This window comes from Montipora capricornis, chromosome 3, assembly GCF_036669925.1.
Source record: "Montipora capricornis isolate CH-2021 chromosome 3, ASM3666992v2, whole genome shotgun sequence".
Classification (NCBI taxonomy): Eukaryota; Metazoa; Cnidaria; class Anthozoa; order Scleractinia; family Acroporidae; genus Montipora; species Montipora capricornis.
In genome coordinates, this window is record NC_090885.1 from 36,803,925 (window position 1) to 36,826,424 (window position 22,500).

General features: G+C 39.0%; 1 protein-coding gene across 1 annotated transcript in view; it reads left to right on the forward strand.

Annotated features, from left to right (window-relative positions):
• The window catches only part of LOC138043019 (DNA-directed RNA polymerase II subunit RPB2), a 23,946-nt gene extending 4,956 nt beyond the window's left edge, over window positions 1-18,990 (forward strand). The window contains exons 3-23 of the mRNA XM_068889118.1: window positions 1,535-1,647; window positions 2,417-2,960; window positions 3,357-3,553; window positions 3,921-4,040; window positions 4,829-4,892; window positions 5,126-5,532; window positions 6,428-6,539; window positions 6,628-6,782; window positions 8,486-8,687; window positions 9,755-9,923; window positions 10,165-10,261; window positions 10,486-10,580; window positions 12,032-12,153; window positions 12,352-12,432; window positions 12,579-12,626; window positions 12,995-13,084; window positions 14,063-14,170; window positions 15,385-15,498; window positions 16,821-16,981; window positions 17,590-17,785; window positions 18,636-18,990. Coding sequence (XP_068745219.1) covers window positions 1,535-1,647; window positions 2,417-2,960; window positions 3,357-3,553; window positions 3,921-4,040; window positions 4,829-4,892; window positions 5,126-5,532; window positions 6,428-6,539; window positions 6,628-6,782; window positions 8,486-8,687; window positions 9,755-9,923; window positions 10,165-10,261; window positions 10,486-10,580; window positions 12,032-12,153; window positions 12,352-12,432; window positions 12,579-12,626; window positions 12,995-13,084; window positions 14,063-14,170; window positions 15,385-15,498; window positions 16,821-16,981; window positions 17,590-17,785; window positions 18,636-18,737 — 3,297 coding nt within the window. The 3' untranslated portion in view covers window positions 18,738-18,990. The remainder of the gene's footprint in view (window positions 1-1,534; window positions 1,648-2,416; window positions 2,961-3,356; window positions 3,554-3,920; window positions 4,041-4,828; window positions 4,893-5,125; window positions 5,533-6,427; window positions 6,540-6,627; window positions 6,783-8,485; window positions 8,688-9,754; window positions 9,924-10,164; window positions 10,262-10,485; window positions 10,581-12,031; window positions 12,154-12,351; window positions 12,433-12,578; window positions 12,627-12,994; window positions 13,085-14,062; window positions 14,171-15,384; window positions 15,499-16,820; window positions 16,982-17,589; window positions 17,786-18,635) is intronic.
• Window positions 18,991-22,500: the final 3,510 nt, after the last annotated feature.

Consider the following 22,500-nt stretch of genomic DNA (forward strand, 5'->3'; position numbering starts at 1 on the left):
ATCCAAGATTGACCAATATAATATACTACTCTCAGGTCTTAGGCAGGATCAAGCCCAAAAACTCCAGTATGTCCAGAATTCAGTAGCCCGACTCCTATTCAGGCTCATGTAAACACGAGCATATTACACCTGTGCTAAGAGATATGCATTTGTTGCCTGTTCATGAACGTATTCGTTTTAAAATTTTACTGATGGCTTTTAAATGTTTTAATTCACTATCGACCATTAAGGACATCGCATTCATCTGATAAAGAACTACTAGTACAACCTGCTGCCATCTTAAAACTTATGGGGTGCGACCTTTCTCCTCTATTGCTCCAAAACTGTGGAATACCCTCCCATTGAGTATAAAATGTTGCAAGTCTGCAGAATCTTCTAAGTCCACTCTTAAGACATACCTTTTTAGAAATTACTTTGAATTGTAAGAGTCAATAAGTACGTTTTCTGAGTCGTTTTTACATTAGTTAGTTTTACCTTGTCACTCATTGTTGTAAAGCGCTGTTGGTTCAGCAGAGCAACAGCTTTATATAAGAAGATTATTGTTATTGATTTGTTTGGTTGTTTTGCTCTAAAATGCAAGTGAACAAGTGCTTTTGAATCTATTTGCCTAACTGTTTTTCGATCTGCCTCGACAGTGACAAGAAAATTTTGCCCTTATGTTAATGAAACACGTACATGTAACCACAATGAATTCTCATAAAATTAGGGAGATATATCACTAGCTTGTGTTTTCAGAAGTTTGTTTTAAGCACCTAAAGGTAATTTGTTGGAGTGGATCTTTTTTGAGTTTCATTGTCCTTTCTTGGTTGCATTGCCATATTTTGCCGATTCTTGTTCCAAGCCAACCTGGCGTATTTCAATGAAATACATCAAAATGTGAATGATCCTGTTTTCAGAGAGAAAATGGAATAAAGTACATCAGTAAAACTCTTTTTTTATTATGAACTGACAAAGTTTCCTGACAGTTTCTAATTTTAGCGTGATTCCTATTCGCTGGCTATTGACAGTTGACTCCGAAATGGCTTTTTTAACTTTTCCATTTGCTCGGTGAGGGTGTGCTTGTTTTCTTTTAAAACACATGTGATTCAAGAAAAATTCATTTCCAAACTGGCAAGTTCCAAGGGAAATTTCACTCTAAAAGGTCAATATTGCACTCATTGCTTTGTGATTCATGTGATGTTTGTTTTTTGCATGAAATTTACTGTAGTTTTACTAGTTAAGCAATGAATTTTTCTACAGAAGAAAGCAAAGAAAGTAATTTAATTAGTTAAGCAGTAACCGGAAACACCAAAACATGGACAATTCGAAAACCTTTTATTTTCACTAACCCTACAAGCAGTAAGAATAAATAACCAGGGAGCTCTGCTTTGAGGCTTGGCTAAAATCATTCTTTTATTATTATGTGTTTGATATTTAACTCAATTTTAAAACCCTCAATATTTGGCCGTTACTGTTTTCTCTTGCTATACCATAGTTTTGTTATAACTTCTGTAATATGACACAATTATTTACTATGGACATTTTAATGTTGTAGCCAAGATTCCTGCTCAAATTTGAACAAATCTACCTTTCTAAACCAACTCATTGGGAGAAGGATGGTGCTCCTAGCCCTATGATGCCAAATGAAGCTAGACTTAGGAATTTAACGTAAGTTGAATGCTACTCCTTTGTTTTAAAGGATCACCGTTGTCTCAGTATATTTTTGTTATGCCTATTTATGGAGTGAAATGTAGCATTTGTTGTATAATTAATTTTGTTATCTTATCATTGTTACTGGAAATTGCAGAAAGCAACAAATTAATACAGTTGTCATAATGGAGATGTTTAATGTTACATGTAGCCCTACAACTAGGTGAATGAAGTGAAGTAATGAAGACAGTTGGAAAAAATATTTTTCTTTATTAATTTAGTAGTATCCCTGTGTCACCATCTGAAAAGAAAAAAACATCTTTTGAAGTGCAGTGTTCATTATCATCATCATCACAAGAAGTGACATGTAAAAATCTCAACTGGCTTGTTGACAGATTTTATATCTTTGAGCTCTCAAGTCTGCTTGATTTTCATATTTATTTATTATTTTGTGGCCATCGACTCTTCCACTTTCTCTTCCACTTCAAGGGCATTGACTCATCCTTTAGAACTGGCCCGGGTCTTGTCCGTGCAAAGAACTTGTCCCTAAATTACAATCATTAGGGAGATAATGGTTTTAATGGTTTGAACAGAAAGCTTCTGTGTGTAGACGTAAATCATGCATAATAATAGATTGGGTTTTTAACGTTGGATATGGAGTGAAGGTACTGATTCTCTAGAAAAATGATAGTACATGTATGAGAATGATGCTTTGTTGCAAAAACATCAGAGTGAATTTTTTTAACTCTTACTTCATTGTATTTCATTCCCCAATCTTTTATTGCAGTTATTCAGCTCCTCTTTATGTTGATATCACCAAAACTATGATCAAAGAAGATGAAGATCCTGCTGTGACACAACACAATAAAATGTTCATTGGAAAAATACCAATCATGCTCCGCTCCACATACTGCTTGTTGAATAACCTGAATGATCGAGATTTAACAGAACTCAACGAATGTCCTTTGGACCCCGGTGGTTATTTTATTATCAATGGATCTGAGAAAGTACTTATTGCTCAAGAGAAAATGGCCACTAACACTGTTTATGTCTTCTCCAAGAAAGACTCAAAGTATTCCTTCACGGCAGAAATCCGGTCTTGCTTGGAACATTCCTCACGTCCCACTAGTACCATGTGGGTGTCGATGCTAGCTAAAGGAAGCCAGGGAGGCCGCAAGAGTGCCATTGGACAGCGTATTGTAGGAACTTTGCCATACATCAGACAAGAAATTCCAATCATGATTGTGTTCAGAGCCCTAGGTTTTGTGGCTGATCGAGATATTCTGGAGCACATTATTTATGATTTTGATGATCCAGAAATGATGGAAATGGTAAGGAGTTTAAGTTGTACATGTACTAAGTTCAAGCTTGCCTTGTGTGTTGCCAATCACAGTTCTAAAGAAGCTCTCGAAAGTTTTGTCATTAGTTTAATACAGTGCATTGTTATTCAAGATTAGCCCAAGATCATGAAGTAAAACTTTGGTAATAAATTGATAGCATTATTTTTTTAATGGGTTAAAAGAGTAAAAAAAAAAAAACGTTTCCTTACCCAGGGTGACTTTTTTGTGGTTTAAACTATATTGTTGCTTTTTTAACAAGTTTCCCTTTCATGCTCTACTGTTTCAGATCATTGAATGTAAATGCAAAAATTAATATTAATGGCTATAGATAGAAATTAAATGCTTTGATTATATTTTATTATTTAATGCATCTGTATTTTCTTGAAGGTAAAACCATCATTAGATGAAGCCTTTGTGATTCAAGAGCAGAATGTAGCTCTAAATTTCATTGGATCTCGTGGTGCGAGACCTGGTGTAACTAAAGAGAAACGTATCAAGTATGCAAGGGAAATCCTTCAAAAGGAAATGCTGCCTCATGTTGGTGTCAGTGACTTTTGTGAAACAAAGAAAGCATACTTTTTAGGGTTAGTTACATGTATGTTTAGTTTTTTGTAATAATCTAGAACCCCAAGTTTTGAATATCATTACTCAAGGCAGACAATAAAGTGCTCCTGTTGTTGTAAAACATGTGCAATATACTTGAATGTTAAAGATATGAAAAATAATAATTCTTAGGTGTTACAGAGGTTTGGTGTTTCAAACTTGTTAGCGTTTATGACTTAGTACATGTAGGTCCTTGTACATGTACATGAAAACTTTTCCTCCAAGAAGTGACACCCATACATTGTTGTATTTCAATAATAATTATTGTTGATTTTACCTTGGCTAAAGTAAATGTAATAATACCTCATGGCCTGTACATGGTATTCAAGATTACATTTTTTTGTGCAGCTACATGGTGCACAGACTGTTGTTAGCAGCACTTGGTAGGAGAGAACTTGATGACCGTGATCACTATGGCAACAAGCGACTTGACTTGGCAGGGCCTTTGCTGGCCTTTCTCTTTAGAGGGTAAGTTGGTGTAATTAATTCCATGAAACAGGTCCATACACTGTATGTAGAAAAGCCATGGCATAATTACTGCTTCAGTTGCAAATTGAATCTTTAGCAAGAGACTTGGAACTGTCACTAACATCCCAATCCCAGGAACAGTGGCTGTGAAGGCTGTCAATTGACACCCGATCCTTTTGTGTGTGATTGACATGATACGTCAATCATTTTTGGTGTGCAGATTATGGCGGGAAACAAAGGAAACCAATTTTAGCTTTTTAAAATGAATTTTTTAGAATTTTTTTTTTCAGAAAAATATGACTCCCAAATTTACCTTTACAGAGCCCTTAAAATTAATTTTAGTGGAAAGGGACTTGTTGTGTGATTCAGGCACTGCGGGTTGGCATCCTTGCGGGTTGCCTTTCCTACCAGGGTTCCACAGCAGTGGAAAAACACTTATTGTACCTGACCAGATACATTACTTATATGTAACCTCCATGACCAAGAAGCCTTGGGATGGGAAGAGTGGGGCTTAATGATCTGCAATGATTTGCAAATTGTCCTGCAAAGCTTGTACGGCCATACACAAGCTAGCCCTGCTGTATTCCAGGGTGCCCCCGAAATAAAGGCATGCCCATTTGGTTCGAAAAGGCTGCATGCTGCATTGGCTTGAGATTAACCTTCCCTAAATTGCATTTACATGTAGCTTTATAAATAATGCTTCTAATAGATGTAATACATGTAATAGATGGGATAATTAGTTGGTCACGAACAGCAGTATATTCCTTCTTTTAAATGGTTTATTTTAGGTTGTTCAGGAACCTTATGAAAGAAGTGAGAATGTATGCACAGAAATTTATTGACAGGGGGAAGGTACAGACCAGTATCTGTCATTTGTATTGCCTATTGATTTTGTATCAGTAATTAAAAACTGCATGAATATTTTATAACAAAGGAAAAATTTCAGCACAACATGACTTATGGTGCTTGATTTTCATACATAAAGGCTGCACATTACACAAGCCTATACTAGTGTGGAATACATCTATTAATTTGCTGTAGCATTGAAAACCTTAAGAACATTTATCACCGCATTTATCTTGTAGGACTTCAACATTGAATTAGCTCTCAAACCAAAAGTCATTACAGATGGATTGAGGTACTCTTTGGCAACAGGAAACTGGGGTGATCAAAAGAAAGCCCATCAAAGTCGTGCGGGTGTGTCACAGGTTCTCAACAGACTGACGTTTGCATCCACACTATCTCACTTGCGGCGTCTGAACTCTCCTATTGGACGAGAGGGTAAACTGGCTCGTCCCAGACAGCTGCATAATACCCATTGGGGTATGATTTGCCCTGCAGAGACCCCAGAGGGTCATGCTGTGGGACTGGTGAAGAATCTGGCTTTGATGGCCTACATTTCCGTTGGCTCACAACCCAGTCCTATCTTAGAGTTTTTAGAGGAGTGGACTATGGAGAATTTGGAGGAAATCACACCATCAGCCATCAACAAGTGAGATTCTAAAATTAATAACTACAGTCAACTAATTTTGTAGCGAGAAAATTTGGTTTTGGTCACGGTACGACCGTACAGGTACATGTATGTACGTCAACCTCTCCATGTTTACCAATGTGACCAGTATCACGTGACCATATCATGGGGCTCAGGTTTAGAGCTCATCAAGTTCTGCTGGTTTTTTTTAAGTTGACTGCTGACCAGGTACTGCAAGGTTGCAAGAATAAATAACCCGCAAGCTCCTGTTTTGGGCTTGGCTAAATCTATATATATTAAAGTTAATTTAATAACACCATCATTGAAACAACTAACAAATGAATGTAAACTATGTCATGGTTTGGTTTCAAAATTGTTTTATTTTGTTAAACTTTATTATGAATTTGAATGCAGTTTTTCTTGTCAAGTGAATTGTTGCAAGTTATGCAAAAACCAGAATGAAAGGTTTTTAACTGAGCAAAAAAGAATCATTGTTTTGTCTTTCGTCCTTTTGCATTCATTCTTGAGTGTAGTTCTGAGCTTTATCACCAGTTGTTTCAAACTGACATTCAGTTTTTTTTATAATCAATCTGTGGCCTTTAGCTTGACAATTATTGCGACTGGTTTGGAACTCACTGATTTGGCTTGCATCAACCACATTGCATTTCCATGTCTTTTGTTCTCTGTTGTTGTTGGTAGTGAACTTTAAAGATCTCAAACACTATAAAAAGGGAGTTTGGGGTGTAATTCCATGTGTTGTTGAGAATCCCATGTGTGTCACTGTGTTACGTATAGGCTGAATAATGCTTGTAGTTCATTAGCTTTAAAATCTGATGTGCAGTTTACGAAGATGATTGTCAAGAGGATGATATTTCAATCATTCTCATTATTTGTTAATGATTGTTTCTCCTTCCAGCGCAACCAAGATTTTTGTCAATGGTTGTTGGGTAGGGATCCATAGAGATCCAGATCAGCTAATGAGTACACTTCGAAAACTCCGAAGGCAAATGGATATCATTGTTTCTGAGGTACTGTAAAGCTAAAGGTTTTTCCATTGAATAGCTCACGTGTGATTTTGAATTGAACTTTCAACAATGGTCATTTATACTTTGGTAGGTTTCCATGGTGAGAGATTTCAGAGAAAAAGAGATTAGGATCTACACAGATGCTGGGAGAATTTGTCGACCACTGTTGATTGTGGAGAATCAAAGATTGTTGCTAAGGAAACATCACATTGATCAGCTAAAGGAGAGGGAGTACAACGACTACAGGTGTGTTTGCTTTGTTTATCATTTATGAACTCAAAGACAATGCATGATTTTACTTTGATAGTTTAGATCACCAGGTTGTTGCTTAGAGGGCTTCCCCTCTCACGATCAACCCAAAATGATGGTTGAGGTGATAATTTTTCTAAGATTCACTGTCATGAAATCAATAATTATTACTAACCACATGTAGGCTTCTTAGTAAGCCTCTTTGGCTTATTTGTAAGTTCATCTTTGGAGATCTTTGGCAGGAATTAAATCAGTTTCGTCTTGTAACCACTGTCATTCTTAATGCAAGCATGGTACATGTAAGTCTCTCGCAGCGAGTATCTCCAGTTTTTGGTTGGTAAAAGTTCCAAATTAAACAATAAGTGTATATAAAACAAAAATTTTATTAGCAATTCAAAGAACATTCTTGAAATGGTTTCTGTGGAATGAAAGAGATCATGTGCTGCAGCAGGTTCATTATCTTAGGGCCGGGCACCCATTAAGTTGACCAGCTGTACACAGTCTTTAGCCATGACTTTACCTGGCTGTGTTCATCTTTTCTGGTTACTTTATTATAATTATTAAAGGCATTAAAAATGCCCAGCCGCCAAACACTGATGACCTCCTGTGCAAAATCTTACGGGGCTGACATGACAACTCTAACAAGGCCTGTTTTGGGAGATGAACACAATTCTTCTGGGAATTTGGAGATTTCATCTGGAATTTTTTTTGAAAAAATGATATATTTCTGGCACATTAAAAAAAAATCGGGACATCTACCACAATATCTATTTCGGTACAGAAGAGGTACGTGGATCAAATTTAAACTCAGATTTACACAACATTTTGCAAATTTTGACACTTTAGAGTAGTGAAGACGCAATGCTGTCACCTCCATGACTATTTTAGACCAATCAGAAACTGCCTTCATTTTAGTTCACACAGTTGGGTTCAACTGTTGTCAACACTTACGGTTGTGGTTACAACGATTTTAGACCCACACATACAACTGTAGCTCATATTATTTAACTACTAGTATTAAATCTCGGAATATTAAAGTGCGTTCGACAATCGCTTTTGAAGCAAAGCAGAAGGGTAGGGGAAGAAACATTTTTTTATACGTGGTCTAATGACCAATTATTTATTTTCTTAAAAGGTTGTTGCAATTGGTTTTTTGTAGTCAATACTAGGGTTTACCAATAAACGAAGTCATTCCTAATATATTATGAGGTTCATGTGCGATAAGCGTAGTTCAAAATCCAATAAATGTCAAGTCCAATCCACGGATCTAACGAGATAAATTTAGCATGATGGCTGATTAAATGGTGTTTAAAGCAATACTCTTGTCCTAGACGGTCCGGGCTGGTTGCCAAAAGTTCCAAATGAGAGTTTTTCAAGCACAAACGTGCTTCAATGAATTCGCCTGACCAAAGTTTTTAGCCGCAAACATTATTGAGAAATGGGACTACTGCATGAACTGCACCCCAGTTCACAGCCAAGTTGCCCGAAGCATTGAGATAAAATAAGCCGAAACTAAAACTGCGAGAAAAAGGTAAATTTGGTCTAGAATGGCCTCGTGAGCCGGTAACAGGGTTAACCGTGTAATGCTAGCCTCATAAGATCCTGAAAAAAGTACCGGGGTCAAGTGCAATTGTCTGACAATGGCGCTTGATATCTTTGGTCTGCATCAAATAACAAAACGTTTTCGCTATCTTTGACAGCTGGCAAGAATTAGTAGCCGGTGGGATTGTGGAATACATTGACGTGAATGAAGAGGAGACAGTGATGGTTGCCATGACACCAGATGACCTGATGGTAGAGAAGGGACAAGCCTATTGCTCAACTTACACACACTGTGAAATCCACCCTGCAATGATCCTTGGAGTCTGTGCATCAATTATTCCATTCCCTGATCACAACCAGGTTCGTTTACTTTAATAATTATTACCTTCAAGTGAGTGCTTCAAGTGGGAGCTTCAAGTGATAGACACAATATACATATATATATTGGTGTTTTTGGTGGCAACTCGTTGAAAATTCCGTATAAAAGATATAGTTATATCACGTGAACCAAGTTTAATGGCGTAGCTCCCTCTGGTCTCCTCGGTCTGGTAGAGCATCCGAATTGGTAATCAAGACTCTAACCTGCATGAATGGTAAGGATTACGTTTTTTGCAAACGTTGGCCGTGTAGCACTTATATTTGAACAGACTTAATTGATTAGAGTGTAATGTGAAGAGCTAGTTTTCTACCCCATATTAACCATGTGAGGGCTAAAGCTCACATGGTTCATGGTTCATATGGGGTAGAAAACTAGCACTTCACATTACACTCTAATCAGTAAACTCTGTTTAAAATATAAGTGCTGCACGGCATTGCCGTGACTTTAACATCTTCAGTTGCCACGGCCTGCTCCTGTCTGACCTTGTAGCTCAGTCGGTAGAGCAGCGGTGATCTAACCCGAAGGTCGTGGGTTCATTTCCCATCCTGGTCAGAGTTTTTCTCTGTCCTTGTGTGGGCCCATTTCCATTGGTAGGGCTAACGCTCACATGGTTCATATGGGGTACAAAACTAGCACTTCACATTCCACTATAATCAGTTAAGTCTCTTTATGAATAGTGTCTGGGTTCTTTAACGTCCCACAAGGAACTTATGAACATGGAAGATATTTGTCAGACGGGGCCTACGGGTTGCATTCCTTATCCGAGAAGACCTCAAAGTCTAACCATTGGCAGATTAAATTGCAAAGACCGCACTTTCTCCTCAGCTATTTTAAGATCCTTAGTGTTGATACGGCCGGGGTTTGAACCCGCAACCTCCTGCATGCTCAACCGATGCTCAACCAACTGAGCCACCGCTCATATTGTATATGACTTGTGAGATAAATGTGAGCATTTGCGTTATTCTAAATAATTAAGCGATCGAATCATTCGGGCAAATGAAATGAAAACAGCACTAAGATAATTCGTTCTAACAATTTTTCCCTTCAGTCTCCTCGTAACACGTATCAGTCTGCTATGGGGAAACAAGCCATGGGTGTTTACATCACAAATTATCATGTACGCATGGATACGCTTGCGCATGTGCTGTACTACCCTCAGAAGCCACTGGTAACCACCCGCTCCATGGAGTATCTCAGATTCAGAGAATTGCCCGCTGGTAAGTGAAGAACAGTAACGAGACTAAACAGTAATTATACTACCCTCCATAAAAAGTAGGTAGAAGGTGTGAGGTTCATTACTGTATGTGAAGTGTAGGACAAGTCAAAAGAGCTTCTTGGTAACGTGCATTTTTCCTGCATTTAAGCAGCCATTTAGTTTAGTTGTGGAGCAATTGGTTCTCGTCTAGCTTATCTGTTATGCCGATCTGTTCTCTTTCTCTTTGGTTATCTTCTTCCTAGGGATCAATGCCATTGCAGCGATTGCATCTTACACGGGTTACAATCAGGAGGATTCCGTCATCATGAATGCTTCAGCTATTGACAGGGGATTGTACAGGTGAAAAAATCGAATCTGTTTACACACAAGTTAACCAAATAACGAGAACACAAGATAGGTCAGTTTCGTATTGTCACGGTTAGACTGGATCTAGCATGGAATGGAGGGTAATGCGGGGGAAATAATTTGCTTGTAAAAGGATTTCGCCGGATTAGCCTCCATTTCATGCTCGATCCAACACAATCGTTTGAATACGAAACTGGCCTTTACATAATATATTCCAGATCCGTGTTTTACCGCTCATACCGCGACCAGGAATCAAAGAGAGGTATGGACCAAGAAGAAACATTTGAAAAACCAACGAGGGATACATGCCAAGGTAAGATCCCTGGAAGGTCACGGTCTATAGACAATAGAACTTGTGAGTATTTTTAGCTCGTACTGATCCTCCACTTCAAGATCCTAGATGAAGGAGCTTCATTGTAACGGAACGAACTAAATAACATGAGCAGTGGAGGAGAAGAGGGACTTCGTGATTGATTTCGTGTGGAGAGAGATTTTGTTGGCTTTCCATTCACTCTCTCTCTTAATTCTTCCATCAGCATAATCTCACAGTTAAAGATATCGTTCTTGAAAACTTCAAAGTATTTAGAAGGATTTGGAAACAAGTACAATACTTTCACCACCATCACCATCCTTTGCCTCATTCAATTGGGACAAAAACATGCAACATCTGCATTAGAAGAAGCACGCGCTCCCTCGATGCACGACTTGTCCGTTTACTAACAACACACACAATTTCAGAACCAAAAGAATGAACTAAAATTATCAAAATGCATGTACGTGCCATTGCAACCTAACGAACAACTCCAGTCAATACAACTGTTTGTAGCTTTTGTCTTCAGCAAGGCAACACAGCGAAGAGCAGCGAAAATCTTGAAGAAAAACGTTCACGTATCATGAATCTCTATACGCATGGAATCAGTGAAAGCCTCTCCTTCCTCTGTAAATTATCCATGCCTTTCACGTTACTATACTCCCAGCATCCAGTAAACACCCACATCAGAAGCTCATGACCTTAAAGCGTTCAACTCTGGTTCAGAGCTGGGGATTTTTGAGTTAAAAAAGTTCCCTCTTTGGATGTAATGTAGCTCGTGCATTTTCCCGCGCCTGCAGCTTCGATTTTTTCATTTTTGTCCATATTTGGGCATCAGATTGGTGTCCTAAAATTCCCAGCTTTGTTCCAAGGAAAAGAGTTGCAAGTTACACGCTTCAAGATCATGTGCTTCTGACCGCATATAAGAACCTAGATTTTTCCAAGTTAGACTAGAAAGTTTCTCACAAAAATGGTATTTACAGTACTTTAGGCTATCTACATGTAGGTTCTTAAATTGGTTCTTATTGCCACAAAAGATATCTACTCTATGATATGGTATGACTGATTTCCTCTGATTTGGACGCTGATAATTTTATATTTCATAAAGAAAAATAAGAGCCTAACAGCTTCTTAAATTCTAGGTACGCGGTTGTTTACTGTACTCGTGTTTCAAACACCCACCGCAGCAGCATCTTAGCTTCTTTCGAAACCAACTCCTTTAGCTTTTGTGTATCAGTAGTTTCACTCGCACATCGTGATGCAGTAAAACGTAATGTTGTTGTGATTGTCAATGGGCTGTTCTGCCAGTTTTGGTACAAAAGAGAACATTTCTCAAGAGTGCAAACCTGTTTCATTGCTTGTATTCATGTTTGTTCTATTTTTTTGTTGTGTGAGATGTTTCTTCAAGCAAACGACATGCAAGAAGGAACTATTTATTTCGTTTTGCACTTCAGGCATGCGTAATGCAGTGTATGATAAACTGGATGATGACGGGCTCATTTCTCCTGGTACTCGCGTGAGTGGTGATGACGTCATAGTTGGCAAGACAGTAACATTACCTGAAAACGATGACGAGGTAAGTAGAAATCCACTGAAAAAGTGCACTGTATAAGTGGGAATTAGTGAACGTAAGAACAATGGTTTTAGTTTCGAGCGTCAGCCCTTGTTGTAGGCTGACCAACTTTTAAAGCCATCTTCTGACTAAGAAATGCTATTTACTACTGACTTGGGCGTCTGTGTAATTATTTTTTGTTTACGCCTGATACCTTTTCAGCTGGAGGGAACAACTCGGCGCTTTTGCAAGAAGGACTCAAGCACCTTTCTTCGCCCGAGTGAAACAGGCATTGTGGATCAGGTCAGTTATGAAATAATGGCATTGTAAAGGGTTTTTTTTTTAACGGAGGAGGATGCTGGGGCTTTATTGATCTTTTATACATGCTTTGGAAGGAGCAGAGAGATTTCAGTTGACAAAAGATCTAATATGCCTTCTACGCTTTCAAGGTGATGGTGACAATCAACCAAGAGGGATACAAGTTCACTAAAATAAAGGTAAATTCATGTAGCTTCATGCTATCGAAAGCAGCGTTTCCAGGTTCAATCCATTCCAGTAAATTAATTTAAAATAATTCAATTTTATATAAGCCGTATAGTCAAAATCCAAAAATCACATTGCATTATTCCTCGGTCATAAAGTAGCTTCGAACTTGATTTTTTGCGGTTTCTTTCGTATGCTAAAGTTGCTTTGTTAACTGCGACGGTGTTTTCTACCTTTACATTTCAAATACTTCATATCCCAAGTTTGTATATGAGCATTTCGTTCCGGTATATTTATTCTCTGTTACGGTAAATAGCAGCTTCTTCGTGGTCATCAATCTTTGCAAGTACATGTAACCTCTACTTCTTTTGCCCTTTTTAAGGTTCGTTCAGTTCGTGTCCCTCAAATAGGAGACAAGTTTGCCAGTCGACATGGTCAGAAGGGGACTTGTGGAATCACATATCGACAAGAGGTTAGTTTTCCTCAAGTTCCGATCCTCGTTTAAGAGAATTAAATAGGCTGGAACACCAGCCCTTTTATCTTTACGTGGTTGTAATTCGACGTTAACTTGAATCCACTCTTTTGAAAAAAAAAAGAAACACTTATCCCCTTCGGCATTCTGGATTAAGGATAAAGTATCCTCCACCACACGTTCCTGTTTGTTAATCATGGAAAATTATTTAGTTGTATCAAATAAGTTGGTAGAATTAAGGTGTCCGCCGTTGGGAGGTTGTAGGTTGTGAAGGCTTTTTCATCCATTGGTTTAGCAATACTTTTGTTTGGAGCATAAGAAATGAGAATAAATTAATGGAAGGTTAAGCGTTCATTGATTTCCAGCAATAGAGGACGCTCATTCGAAAGTAAGCGTTATTCTAGAAATTTGCGGTTGTCCGTCATGATATGTGTACGAAGGTGAAGAGAGACGCTGCACGCAATTATGTGGCGCACGATCTTAGATATTTTGCGAAAGCGCTCCCCAAAGTTCTTATATTTGTCGGGTTGTTGCCATCCTGTTGCAACAATTAAATCTAGATTAAAAACTTATCTTTCAAATCGGCACCCTTTAACGCGCACATTGTAAAATAATATTATCAGAAACCCATAAGGGTTGAAACGTGTAACGCGCGTTCACAGCTTCCGAATATTCAGTGCGAACTGATTGGTTGAATGTTTCACTGCTAAGTACCATATTTGGAAACTCCTCGCTCTTGTTGTTCCAAATACGGTACTTAGCAAATTGAATATTCAGAAGCTTGTTTCCCAGCACACAAGGGGCCGTTACACGTTTCAACCCTTATGGGTTTCTGATATTATACATGGACACTGCATGTTAATCCACCGTTAATACAAAGCCATTTATTTCTTCTTAAATAGTTTTATACGGATTTGTGGCGTCGTCGTTTATCTTTTCGGTCCCATCTCGTTCACCATGTCGGTTGTTTTTATTTAGGACATGCCATTCACCGTTGAAGGAATCACCCCCGACGTGATAATCAATCCTCATGCCATTCCGAGCCGTATGACAATTGGTCACTTGATCGAATGTCTTCAAGGAAAGGTAACCTGTCTCTCCTGTTTGATTGGGAAATAAAACGTTCTCCAGTACAACTCGAAAATAATAGGTACGAGAGTTGTTCTTGAAAGCTCTCAGATGGGCGAGTCCAGTTTGGGAACTTTGAGAATTTTTATCAGTTACTGATCTGGTCATAAGGGCAGATCAGTTAATTAAACCTCTTTTCTCTTGGAGCCGCGTTTTTCCAGGGTATACGTGGGGTCTCAACTCTTTTGGAACACTATATTTCAGTGACTGTATAGTGTCGTACTTCCTATTGTTTTCTGTGCTGAATCCGTTGTTATCTTTGTTCGTTCTATTGTTCTTTTGGCCAATCCCGTAGCCCGTTCAATGAGGTACGACACGACCCTTTTCCCAACGCATACGCGTATTAGATTTCATTTTCCAATCACTTGGATATTTTCCCAGCTCTTTCCTTTTTGTGTTTTTATTCTTTTTATTTATTCATATTTGGCTGTTACCTGTTTCACCTTTTTCACTTCCTTTTTCGGGAAGATGGTCGGATTGGATCCTTGTGTTCCAAGGCTTGTGTTTTCTCCATACCAAGACACCTCACTGGAATATTTTACGAATTTTATCAATGGGAGCTTCCTGTCATTGCCAGGTCGTGTTGTTTGCCTAAAACATGCGCAGCTGCGGCCGGCTAATTTCATTTAATTCTCCCAGTTTTCCCGACAAAAAGTCGTGGCAATACTTGTTAATAATAAACTCAAAACAATTTTCGATTTGCCATAGGTTGTCATGGTAACTGTAACTTAACAGGGTACGATTTGGGATAAAATTGTACCGCTGTAGTCCAATCGGAGTCCAGTAAAATTGTATCTAAGTGTATGATAATCCGATACGACTAAGAAGGAACCTCGTTTCCTACTTTCCTTAAGTCTTTTTCGTACTGTAAACACTGCCCTATTTGTCGCAAGACTCGAGTAAACTGAGACTAACCCGGATTCTGAAGGGACTGTTTCGAATGATGTGTAAAAGGTTTGGCAAATATTCCTGTTGGTGCGGTTTTCAACCATTGTTGGTTAGCCAACAATCTCTTGAAACACAAGAAACGGTAAAATGCATTATTCAAATGCAAGGAGCTAGTGAGAGCTTTTCTTTTCATTCACCGTTAAGACCACGATGACGTAACATGAGAACCATGGGTAGCGGATCATTTTATTTTTAATTAAGTCATTGTTGTGGATGATTTAAAGGTATCAGCTAACAAGGGTGAGATTGGAGATGCCACGCCCTTCAACGACGCTGTGAACGTACAGAAAGTATCGCAACTTCTCAACGACTATGGATATCATCTCCGAGGTAACGAGGTGAGTATCACTCGTTTCCGGTGGCCCAGAACGGTCACACGTCCAAATTTAAAAAGTTACTGCAAAATAAAACTTTTACATGCAAATTAAAATATTGCTAAAAATATTACATGGATATTTAAAAGAATTTACTACAAAATAAAAGTCTAACTAGTGTATGCAAAATAGGCCATTATATTAAAATTCAGCTTGATAGTGAGGCAGTGAGGACAAAGACAAAGGAAAGTGGATGATATATAAATATTTTTCACGTTCATTCCAACGTGTTTTTATTGTATTTGTCGTCACTGCCTCACTATCAAGCTGAATATTGGATCTTTCGAAAATGGCCTATTAAGGATGAGTTAGGCAAATGAAAGAATGTTACGAGCAACAACAACAACAACAAAAAAAAGAAAAAAATTCGCACGTACGTTGAAAATTAAATGTCGGTGAATAAGCAAGAGCTTCTTTAAGGTCGCGTGATAATTTGCTGCAAATTTAAAATGAAGAGTCATGCGCACGGATCGATCGATAAGAAACTGGATCGATTCCATGGTAACTCGCCTTTTTGCCTAGCAAAATGGGAAAAGGGGTGTGAAAATGAGGTTATTTTGCTATTCCTGGCTGAGTATCATGAAGCGCAATTTGCGAGATTATGGTTTGAAGAGAAGAGGAAACGATGTCTGTGTTGATCAGAATTGGAAATACAATCCATGGTTCTGGTCAAGCACAAGGAGACAGAGGAGTGTGGCATTCTTAATTTGACCAAGTAGGAGTTCAGCAAAGGAAAAGGCGCCGACTCAACTCTCTCATCTCAGAAAAGTTTAACAAGACTCATACCCCTGTCGCCGACACTTGTACCCGGGGAACCATTCTCCTTACCGGCGCTTATTTTCTTTCCATATTTAGGGCAAAATATTGCAGCGAACGCAAATTTTTCGTCACAAATTGACAGAACATCATGAAGCGAAATGGCTGACAGACGTGAAGTAGCACGACCTTTTCCCGCCAAGAAGCACTAGCTCGACGGCTCGCACCAGTTCCCTTTAGTTATAAAGCGCGCGCGTGATTTTACGTTTTTCTTTTGGAGACGTTTGAGTAGAAAGTACAGCATTTCTGCATTAATTTGCAGTGAACTAATATTATTATATCGCGTCATCTTTCAAAAATGACGTCGTGCACTTTTGTTTTTTAGTTTGCAGCAGTGATATTTTTAGTTTGCAGCAATATTTTTAATTTGCATGGGTGACCCTTCTGGGGTCACCGTAAACATCCTGTGTAGAAAAACGACTCAGTTTCAAATGGTTGCAATGTTCTCAAGCTCTGTGTTGTGTTTGTAGGTCCTATATAATGGATTTACGGGAAGAAAGCTGAACGCTCAGGTTTTCTTGGGTCCAACTTACTACCAGCGTCTGAAGCACATGGTGGATGACAAGATCCACTCCCGAGCCAGAGGTCCTGTTCAGATTCTTACGAGGCAGCCTATGGAAGGTCGATCACGGTACGTGAATTCCGAAGTCGGCTTTGGCTATTTATATATCAAAAACCTCTTTCAATACTTCAGTTTGGTTTCAGTTTCAGTTTCTTTTCATTTCCACTTTTGTTATGTTCAATAAAAGAAAAGCATAAATAATCAATAAAAGAAAAGCATAAGGCGAGGATGCCCATATAGAGACCATTAGGGCTTATTCGGGCTATAGGCACCTCAAGAAAAATACAAATATAAAATGATAATTTTAGGCGAGTCTTATTAAATTTGTAAGCACATTTAGGTTAAAAAGCAAGAACACAGATAAACAAGCAAAATAAGGGGAAGTCAGTTCAGGAGGAAAGTTTTTAATTTAGACTTAAATTGAGAAACTGTTGAGAAACTGTTGCTTGAGTCGTGTCCTAAACTCCCATCTTTGTCACAAATTACAAATCGGACGTGTTTCATTCCTTTGAGGTTTGCATGACGTTACCCTCCAAAATTTCGCGCCGTTTTCTCAGCGAATGAAGACCAATGAACAACCGGTGGTGGCTCGCTAGCGTTGCGTTGTGATTGGCTCATTCGGCCGACATATTTTCTATATATGGTAGAAATGGTTGTTGCCTTTTTTATGTCTTCAGTGACGGTGGTCTTCGTTTCGGTGAGATGGAGCGCGATTGCATGATTGCGCATGGTGCAGCACAGTTCCTGAATGAGCGACTCTTTGAAGTATCTGATCCGTACAGTTGTCATGTCTGTAACCTCTGTGGGCTCATCGCCATCGCCAACTTACGAAATAATACATTTGAATGCAGAGGATGCAAAAACAAAACACAGGTAAGAATGGTAATTGGACGTCGCCTTAGCTTTTTGGGGCCCATGTTATCGTTCATTACTCGTTACTATCAATTGACCGGGAAGTGTGTTAGGGAAGTTAAGCTGGCGCTGCAAAAGGTTGCCAAATGCTACTGTACGCTTCGCAAGTGCCAACCTCCGGCGCTCCCAGTGACCCAAGTGCGTCAGTTTTTATTTCGGTACATTTTCTTACTACACTGTGCAAAACAACAGGGACATGAAATACTCGTAATATGGTGAGTTAGCGAATGGAACGGTTTATCTTAACGGCTTCTTTTTCTGAAAAAGGTGCCTTTCGGAGTATTCATTTTTTCCGGATGTAAGCACGAAATTCGGAATTTCAGCACCATTTATTTGCATTTTAGAACAAAGTTCCGTCCTGAGAATCCAGTCACCTGAATGGCCGCCATCTTTACTCGTGCCTAGGCTTTCACGGCCTTCACAAACTTGGGGAACGTTATCCAGGTTTTAACTCTGCAGATTTTTTGTAGCCTAAATCAGAACACGACAGCGAATCTTTACGGCAAACGGCAAACATTGGGCATTCTGCAGTACGGTCCCCTGTACGGATAGATAGATCGATACTTCGATATTTTATTGAGTTTCAAACTTTGCAGTACGAGTAAATTATGTGAAAATCTCCACAAAACACCGTAATAGATTAGGAAAAATATGCCATAAATAAATGGAAAAAACTTGGTCCTTAACTTATAGTACGACGTGGAACTCAGTTAGTGAGAGGTATATCATATACTGGAGTTTCAAGTGTAATTAGGATAACAATAGGATGTAGCAATTGCATGGTGAAATGTCATTTCTGTGTTGTTTGTAGGTGTCCCGTATTCGAATGCCGTACGCCGCGAAGCTGCTCTTCCAGGAGCTGATGTCTATGAGCATCGCACCCCGGATGATGGTCTGTGAGCCAGTCAAATGAGCAATACGCAGTCAGGATAGTGCAGTGATAGTGGACCGGCCAAAACAACAGCATATCTCCTGTTTTTCTAACTTTTATGCTTGTACAGTAGAAACAGTTTTTGTAATCTTAAACGAACCAATACTTTAACAGCCGTTGTTTTAATTGCTTTGCAAACACGTACCACTGAGTTGAAAAGTAATCTCCGCTGTATTACGTTTTGTATAGGAATTTAAGTGGTGCATGTTTAATAAAGTGTCCCTTTATTATTGAAGGAACTTTGTTAATATGTGCATTAATGAAAGATAGGTGTATTCGTGATGAGTTGAACTTCTCTACGATGTTCGAATACCATTGGAAGTACGTTACCTTTCCGTGTATTGTGAAGCGAATTTTGGAACGATACCAGTTAATGATTAACTGAGAAACATAATGTCCTCTTTTATCGTAACGAAAAAAGTGTCAGGAAAATAATATGGAGGAAGGGCCAAGACTTTTCACAGAAGCTACTGTCGTAAAAAAATTAAGTTCTTCTGGCTTAAGGACGGTGCCTACAAAGGTATTTTTTCCCGGTTTATGAGTACGCGGGAAAAGCAGATCTTAACAAGTCTCATTGAAATCCAAAAAGAAAATTTGAAGTAACGATGCATTTTCCAAAGATGATTAATCAACAATATTTGTGAAAAGCTTTAAAATGGCGCTCTTTTCCAAATTGAAGCTTAATTATCTCTGAAAAATGCATGGTTACCCCCAATTTTCTTTTTAGATACCAAGAGCACTTGCTGAGTTCTGCTTTCTCCGCATAGTTTTAAACCGCGCAAAAATATCCCTGTATTAGTAAGCATCACCCATAGGAAACCCTATAGGGTCAATCGAAGCAACAAGACTGGCGGCGGGATCTGTGCATACGTCTTGAACACCTATCGTACAGAACTAATGTGTGACATCTCTGACATTTCAACCACCGGTTTTCATCAGCTTTGGTTGAAAATACAGGTCAGGAACTTAAAGTCAATTATTTGCACTGTTTATAGACCTCCGTATACACCGCTAACCTGTTGGGAGAATGACTTAACAACAACTTTGATTTATTCGTTATCACTGGACAAGCCTGTGTACATAATGGGGGACTTAAACTGTAATCTTCTCAGCACCGGATGTAGAGAATCGAAATCTTTAACCAGTTTTTACCAGTCGTTTAACTTATCGCAATTAATTGCTGCTCCTACTAGAGTGACGGAATCGTCGCGGTCTCTTTTAGATGCTATTCTCGCTTCGCAAACCAAACAAGTTGTCAAGGCTGGTGTCATGGACTGCTCGATTAGTGACCATGACATGGTCTTTGCCGTCCTACATCTGAAATTATCTCGACCTAAGACCACATATATTACAACTAGGAGTTTTAAGAACTACAATCCAGACGCTTTTCAGCTTGATATGTCCTGTGCACCCTGGTCTGTTGTCAGTGTGGAAGTATTTGACAACGTTGATGACAAATAGGCCATTTCCGAGTTCGTGTCTGCCTCCTCTTCAAAGAGAGTCAAAGTGTGAAGTTTTTCTTATGAAAATTAGTTTCATTCATGTGTAAAGTAGAACTAATTACCATGACAAAAAGTTTGCACTTAGACTCGCTTTGAAGAAGAGGCAGACATGAACTCGGAAATGGCCTATTACACGCATTTGACCTGTTGTTCAATGAAATTCTCGATCATCACGCTCCGATCAGATCAATTGAAGTACGTGGAAAACCAAATCCCTGCATAACGGAGGAGATACGTGAACTTATGAAATCTAAGAATGTCTGGCGCAAAACAGCTCACAGAACTAATGATCCACATGCCTGGTCTACCTATAAAAACATCAGATCCAAAACAACCCACGGAACACAAATTGTATTTGGAAGGCAATCCGGCTCTGCATCCCTAAAAGATCAGTCTCCCCAAAAGTCTACAGCAAAGAGGACAAGATGGTGGCGGATACTTTCAATAATTTTTTTGCGTCAGTTGGAAAATCAACCAATTCCAAAATAGAATCTTTGGCTGAAGAGAATAACTTCGGCTTGAATAACAGCATCTTTACTCCTAGGAGTTTTCCGACATCTGAGCAATTTACATTTCATTCTGTTGAATATAAACAAGTCGAGGACATTATAAATGAAATGCCTTCTAATAAGGCTCCTGGGATTAATAAAGTGCCAACTCGAGTCGTTAAAGACTGCCGATTGTACTCCCTTTTGTTACATCAATCATCAATGCTTCTCTTTCATCTTCAACATTCCCAGGGATCTGGAAAACAGCCGAAATCACACCTATTCCCAAACAAGGCAATCACGAACTTCCTAACAATAACAGACCAATCTCGCTACTACCTGCGTTGTCAAAGGTCTGTGAGAGAGTCGCTTATAATCAGCTTGTCACCTATCTGACAACAAAGAAGAGGCTAACGACAAAACAAAACGGAAGCAAAAAATGGCACTTTACTGAAACATCATTACTTCACACGACTGACGCTTTTCTTAAAGGACTAGATAATAAGAAATTGACTGCCTGTGTTCTCTTGGATATGAGCAAAGCGTTCAGTAGTGTTGACCACGAAATACTGTTAAGAAAACTACAACACGTTGGCGCCTCAACCAGCGTGCTACAATGGTTTAACAGCTATCTCACAAATAGATATCAAGTTGTACGAATTCACTTCACTGTTTCCGATCCAATACCAATTGAATATGGAGTACCTCAGGATAGTTCCTGGGCCCCTTATTATTTAGTATATACGTTAATGATCTACCAGAAGCTCCACGGAATTGCTCTACTGAATGCTATGTATAGACGATACAAAATTGTTTGTTTCATTTCATTCACAAGACACCCAACGGATTGTTGAGGAGATGAACGAAGACCTCCTCGGGGTGCGCAACTGGTGCTTCAGAAATCGGCTATTACTAAATCCAGACAAGACCAAATTAATCGTTTTCGGGAGCCGACAGATGACTTCGAAGCTCCATGAGTTCCGTTTGTCCTTGTTGGGAAAGGACATCTCCCCTGTACAATCAGCCAAAGATCTCGGCGTGATTTTGGATTCGAACTTGACATTTCACGATCATATTAAGACCACAGTATCGGAATGCATCGCACGTCTCGCGCAAATTAGCCGTGTCAAGCACTGTCTTGACAGAACGTCGTTGTTAACCGCGATGAACGCCTTAGTTTTCAGTAAGTTGTACTATTGCTCGAACGTCTGGGCAAATACCACAGAGAAAATTATACGGAAATTGCAGGGTGTGCAGAACTTCGCATGTGGAATCGTCAGTGGCGCGAGAAAGTACGATCATGTAACTCCCCACTTAAAAAGTTTGTCTTGGTTACCCGTTAAGGACCAACTATACTACCGCCAAGCTGCTTTTAAATACATTTCCGCCCCCAACTATTTGACGTCACAATTCATTACCCGCGAGCAAGTTATCAACCGTACAACTTGGAGCGGCCAAAAGCTCAGCATACCTCTTTTCAGTTTAAAACAGCCTCAGGACAAAGAACATTTTATTACAGAACTATTGGACTTTGGAACAATTTAGACCCCTTTTCAAAATCAAGCCGTTCCGTTCAAGTTTTTAAACGTATCTCAAAGAATAAGCTTTTAGACAATTTTGTAAATACTTCTTGAACTTCATTTATTTATGTATGTATGTATCTCGGGATGCGCAGAACGTGTGTGCAATAACAATAGTAGGCACCGTCCTTAAAACAGCAATTAAGTAGATGCATGTCCGCAACAGGAGGTTTTC